Here is a 6,481-nt window from a genome sequence, read left to right on the forward strand (position 1 = left end):
CATGGCTGACAGCGAGGGTAGGACAGGGCAGAAGGTATGGCCAGCGCTGGTGCCAGCAGAGGAGGGAGGGTGATGGTTCTCTGCCCCACACAAAGGCTCTCCAGCCCTGCCAGCAGCACACTCAGAAAACTGAAGGCAGCGACTAGACCTTGAACCAGTCCTTTTCCTTTCCTGAGTTAGCCTGGTTACACCATGTTTGTGAAACATGAGAGTAGATGTTCACATCTCTTCCCACTCACAATTTCTGGATTACACAGGATAGAACAGCAGCTTCCGATTAGCCACAAGTCACAAAAGCCCTGTGCAGTGCCAGCTACCAGCTGCTCAAACCCTTTGAGAGTCTCTGAAAAGCATCCACAAGTAAGTCCCATCCACAGGCATCTTGTAATGCTGAGGATGAGGATCCCTTACCAGCACGGGAGGTCAAACCCTGGGACCAGTGTACTGGAGGCAGGTAGGGCTGCATCACGGTGGTGGTGATGGAGTGGCGAGGTGCTGAGGAACAACACGTGCTGATGCCTGACTCCATAACACTGTCCTGTTCCTTCACAGCAATTCTCAGCGCTGACTGAAGTGCTCTTCAGCTTTCTCATGGAGCCCAAGGAGGTAAGGCACACACAGGACACTGAGGAGAAGTGTGCGAATGCAGCTTTCTGCTGAGAAATGTGCAGAGATAAGGTTGTGTCACTACTCTTTCTCTTGAGCAGGTAGAAAGGTTTCTGACTCAGCTCTCAGACTTCGCCACCATGAATAAACTCAGCTTGGGCCCCCTGAAAAACATTGTCAAAAGTATTCTTCTGGTACCGAGTGGTAAGTGATATGTTTGCATACGCTACCCTGAGGCCAAACTGTTGTGTCCCTTCCTGCACGCTGCTAAAGTCTGTCTTAAGAACTGCAGCACATTTGGTTTGCACAGTAAATGCTAATAAGTGGCTTTGCATTTAAGAATCAAAATTCTCCTGTTGAAATAACCCTGTTTAGTGACCTGGGCTTTGTGTTCTTCACACCCTGCCTGCACACGTTTCACATGCTCACTTAAATATCTCTTCATTAAATGCCAGTGTTGTGCTTGGTTTAACTTGTACATGTAAATCCGTTTTTGCCAGACCAGCACAACCTTATGTTGGCACTAAGTATTTGTAGGAATTCCCATCCAAGTGACCCACTACTGTAATTCCTACAAGGACATCTGCTGTTTGAGACAGATAAGACACTGAACACACCCCTCGAGTGGGCTGGAAGCCCGTGTAGTTCTAGGCCGTGTAGAGGAGACATCTGTCCTCGCAGTCTTGTTTTAGAAAAACACTTCTGTGTCCGGTAGTTTCTCATTCATAAGTAGTGGGGAAGAGGGGCAGGGGGATTCCCCTTGAATACCCCAGGCTCCAGCACTTTATGAGATTACTCTGATGTTGTGGCTGCCGCTTGACATGATAATGCATCAAACACCTCCACTGCACGTTCATCCCATTGATCCTTCTCGTTATTAATAGTCCCTCGCTGCTCTCTGTCAGTCCTGGGTTCCCCGTAGCTTTCCTCACAGCAGTGAAGCCGTGCACAACCATTTCCTGCATTTGGTCTAAACTTTCCTTCTACTACTTGAAGCCATTTCTTCTGTCCAGGAGTAGCAGTGAATAATTCCCTTTCCTACAACTGTCTTGGGGGTATTTAATGCGGAATCAGCCTTTTCCTGATTCTGGCCTAGGTGCACTCAGCCTGGGTGTTCCTGTCTGTGCGCTGGCTCCCATCCCGTTGTAACGTTTGAGTAGCTCTGGGATGCCACTGATGGTATCCGACCAGATTCCAGCAGATAACTTTGCCTGTGTGCTACACAGATGGAAAGCCACGTGGGACTGGCAGTCCCTTTGAATTTATGAGATTCCTGCTCTTGGCTTCAGAGGACAGAATCCTTGTAAACTTCCATGTGCTGCCTGTGCCCCAGAACAAAGGAGGCAGGCGCAGCAGGGGAAAGTGTTATATGCACACGTTCACACCCATAATCCAAAACACAGCAGGTAGGTCAAATTAGTAGCCTGCCAGCCTTAACAGTTCTCCTTTAACAAGAAAAGCTTCTATAGGGGAGAAAGCAGCAACTTCAAAACACAACCGCTGCCGCTGTTCCCATGGATACCTGCAGTGAAATCTCTCCCGCTCTCCCAGGCACTCCCCGAGCTCTGACTTTTAAAGCACTGGGCATCTGCAAAGACACCGGCAGGCACAACTGTATTTCCTATCTCGAGGAGCTGTGGTTTGTTTCAAAACACAGTCCAAGAACAGAGGCTTTCTATCGCAGGGTCTCTGTCCCTGCATTTGTTTGACTCAGTAAAGATTGGTTTGACTCAGTAAAAAGTGATTTTTCTTCTTTGCATTGTTTATTCAGGTGCCCTGAAGAGGAATTTGTCTTCTGAACAAGTCAGAGCAGATTTTATTGCTCTAGGTAGGTCACCTGACTTTCACTAAATAAAAGATAATTAATATTTATCACATATAGTAATCTCAGATGTTTTCTCCCACAGGCCTCAGCGAAGAGAAAGCCAGTTATTTTGCAGAACAGGTATTAATATATTTTTGCTTGTTTCTAAGCTAATAGAATGACAGTCTGAGTGGGAACCTGTAAAACCGCACTGTGCTACTGAGATGTGCCAGCACTTTGGGTATTGTCTTCAAAACCAGCTCAGAATTTTGATCTGAAGATATTCAGATTGGGAATGTCTAATTCTCTAATGAGACTTGTGGTTTGCTGTGGCCTCTACCTCATCGGTTTTGTGATTCCTGCACTTCTGTATGGCTTTCATTTGATTGTTTTCCTGCTCTGAGCCCCGGGGTCAGCAGTTACACGAACACATGACTTTTTGCACAGATATTGTTACACTGAACCCGTGTTAAAACAAAAACAGTGAGTTTCATTTACAGAAGTGACAAGGCAGATGGAAATCCTAGCAGGACTCAAACATCTTTGAAAGCCTCCCAACCACATTAGTTCTCTCCTTTACACACCTCCACTTTGGGCTTCTGCCATCAGTCTGCCCCATTTCTGACTTAGGTTGAAATTACAGGTAACAAATAGAGGCCCCTCTGAATTGATTGCTCGTGTGTCTTTTGCTCTTGCAGTGGAAGGTGAATTCCCCCACCCTGACACGACTGGCTGTTGATCAGACGCTGATGATTAACCAGCTGATAGATATGGAGTGGAAGTTTGGAGGTAATCGAGCTAAAACATAAACTGAATGGGTTGGGAAACACAACAGCAGCTCTCAGCTAAATAACTCTTTCTTTCACAGTTTAGCTAACAGATTATCTCCCTTCTTTCTGACTCACAGTGACTGCTGGGAGCAGTGAACTGGAAAAAGTGGGCAGTATCTTCTTACAGGTAAATCCCTTACATCAGAGAGTTCAGGTTGTAGTGCAGTGAAGGAACAAGCTGCAACCAGGCACATGGGAAGAACTGGCTGTGAGAGGAGCTAGAGGAAAGCTAGATCTCATAGGAACAAGCTCTGTCACAGTGCATCTGCTTTGGTCTTCCGAGTGCAGCTGCCAGCAGATCACAGGCACACTGGTATTTTTTTTCTCTTCTGAAGACATCATGTATCACAGAAGTGTAGCCCACTCTGAAAAGCTGTTCAAAAAGCTCAGTCTAGCAAAGGTCACGCTGTCTTAGGGAGGGAGCAGAAATGTGATCCTTCATAAGGACTTCCGGAGATCCTTCCAATGCTTAAGGAATCTGCTCCTACAGAGATGCTTCCCAAAAAGCCTGTCAAAAGATATGCATGCTTTGCAGCAGTGAGCCCATCTGAAACTCACAGCAGACTCCTGCTCTTCTGTTTTTTCATGGTGCTCAGAATACAGTCTCTGAATTAAAATATCTCTGCTTTTTCTTCCCCCAAGCTGAAGCTGGTGATTAAAAAAGGGAGCCAAATGGAAAACGTGTATGTAGGTGAGTTAACAGTTCTGGAAAAGAAGCGAGAATTCCAGTACATGAAAGCAGAGCAGCAGCTCAGACCTGTGGGGTGTTGCTGGAGGTGGGGGAGCTGTGGGTGCAGACTCAGCCAGGGTCACTGCGAGAACATCGCTGGTGGATGCTGCGGCTGCTCCTGCCTGGGCCTCTCCTCACCACAGTCACTCTGTCAGTATTTAGGAACACTGACTGCTGGGCAGTTCACATCTTTGCATAAGTAAATATCGCTGTGCCATGGAGCCATGGAGAATGGTCGGAGCAGAATGGCAGGCAAAGAAAGTAAACAGTTCCCAAAAGTTGGTTGCTGTTAGGAGAATCCCAGCCCAGAACCCCACACAGCCCAGACAGCCTAAAGAAACAGCTGCCGAGAGCCACGGTGGCTGATCCTGCCTAGCTTAGGTGAACACGAGTTGCTCTGTGGTAGCACCAGAACAGCTTTTCCAATGTTGGAAGCGTAACCTGAAATCTAAGACTTGATGCCTCTTTTTTTTTCCTGCAGAGTTAACTTTGCCCCAGTTCTACAGTTTTCTGCATGAAATGGAACGGGTCAAAACCAGTCTGGAAAGCTTCAGCTGAAACTGCATGGCCCTGAACCGACATCTGTCCAGGATGTTTAATTTCTGCTTGTGGGCCTGCAGATCTGCTCTGTCCCAGATGACTCTAACACCCTGATAAGAGAAGACACGGCTGTGCAACAAGCAGTGGTGCTACGGCCCAGAAGGACCCATCAATCCTTCCAAACCTGAAACTTTAGCAAGTGTTTTGAAGCAGCTACAAGTCCACTCATATCCTTTTATTTTTATATATATACTGTTACGAGAAATTGCAGTCAGAAATATGTGGATACTTGTATTAAAATAGCAAAGAAATAAACCCATTCCCATCTTGCTCCATTTGTATCAGAATTTGATTTTGGCAGAAAAAGAGAGACAGAAGCAAAGAATCATTTTGAAACTTAGAAGAATTAAGCAGAGAGGACAAGGGGGGCAAGGAGAGCGTCTAACCTGGTGAAACACTTCACTTCCAAGCCTCTCACTTCTCTTGTCCTGAGAAATGGGTTGATTACATTCCTCCCAATCACGCCTCATGATGGAAAAGTATCTCGGTGGTAGATGATTTTAAATCTTAAACAACCAAACATCTGCCTCCACGCACAGGTGGAAAAACATCCCAGGGGTGACTAGATAAAGCCAGTCAGTGTGTGCGGGGCTCCAGCGAGCCGCTCTGTTATCGGCAGTTTGTGTGACATGTTCGCTCAGGTTCCTCCCATGTCCAGAACATTTACTTGTCCCACACCTCCTGGCAGCCTGAGCTCGCTGTGGCCTCTTCTCACAGCACAGAAGGAAGCTCCCTGTAGCAGCACACTCCATCCACCCCCAGGATCTCCCAAAGCACCTCCGTGTCCCTGACGCGCTCGGCAGTCGCAATGGAGGGAATAAACTGCGGCGCTGGGTAGATACAGAATCACAGTGGTTGGAAAAGACCTTTAAGATCATTGAGTCTGACCACAAACCAACACTACCAATTCCACCTCTAAACCATGTCCCCAAGCACCTCATCTACCCAATACCAGTAAGATATTCTCAATTTCCAGCCTGCACCTGAAGTAATTCCCTGTCCAGTGCATCCTGCAAGTCTGCTGTGGGACAAGCAGCACAGCAGCTCCCCGTGGCTGCATCTGCTTCCAGTTAAAGCCACGCACAAAAAGAGAGTTCCTGTGAGAAGGGTGTCACAGAGCTCTGCAGCTGCTGTACCCGCAGGTTTTCAGCTTGCAGAACCCCCAGCATTTTTCTGCTCTGTATTTCACAGGGGCCTGCACGAGTGACTAGAACCGATAACGAGCAGAGTCTGAACCGCGTGTTTGAGAAACAGCTCAGGGAATCCTGCTGGCAAACCTGTGGACAGCATTTGCATATTTATTTTCCCACATATCAGGCCATTCACAAACATTTCAAGTAATTACAGTAAATTAAAAAAAAACCCCAAACTAATCCTGTGAAATAATGTCCTGCAGAATATTCCATCTCCTTTTGGGTGGCAGGAAAAACTATTCCAGGGAGGAAGAAAAGGTCCGAAGAGCTGCTTTCTCCAGACAAAAGGATTTTTTGTTTGCTCTACATTTTCTGGTGCCTGTTCCTATTATTTGTCCTCACCCTCCCGGAGCCAGGGCGGCACCACGCAGCCCTATCTGGTTACAGCAGAGTGGACCATGGCAGTGCTGGAGGAGATGCCAGGCTCACTTGTGGGCCAGGAATCCGCTGCCCCCCACCCTCCTCCCCCTGCCCGGTTGGGATTAAGCTGCTGGGGGCTGGCGCAGGCCAAGGCCCGCTGACCCCAAGCGCAGGGGTCACCTCCATGCTGCTCTGCCGACCCCACGGGCACCTCTGATGAGCAGCGTTAGCCAGCGCTGCCACCATGCTACGGTGTGACCTTCGTGCTGCCGCCAGCGCTCGCCGGTGCCCCAGGACATCCCCTTTCATCCCACACACTTGGCTGTGCATGAGCCGGGCTGGCGGCTCCGTTGGGGAA

General features: G+C 48.1%; 1 protein-coding gene across 1 annotated transcript; it reads left to right on the forward strand.

The window, feature by feature from the left end:
• Window position 1: 1 nt before the first annotated feature.
• Window positions 2-4,528, forward strand: COMMD7 (COMM domain containing 7). The gene is made up of 9 exons (XM_010175914.2): window positions 2-34; window positions 553-606; window positions 708-810; window positions 2,378-2,434; window positions 2,514-2,551; window positions 3,109-3,199; window positions 3,318-3,367; window positions 3,883-3,931; window positions 4,452-4,528. The coding sequence occupies exons 1-9, from the start codon at window positions 2-4 to the stop codon at window positions 4,526-4,528; spliced, it is 552 nt and encodes a 183-aa protein (XP_010174216.2).
• Window positions 4,529-6,481: the final 1,953 nt, after the last annotated feature.

Source organism: Antrostomus carolinensis, unplaced genomic scaffold (genome assembly GCF_000700745.2).
Source record: "Antrostomus carolinensis isolate BGI_N321 unplaced genomic scaffold, ASM70074v2 scaffold26189, whole genome shotgun sequence".
Taxonomy (NCBI): Eukaryota; Metazoa; Chordata; class Aves; order Caprimulgiformes; family Caprimulgidae; genus Antrostomus; species Antrostomus carolinensis.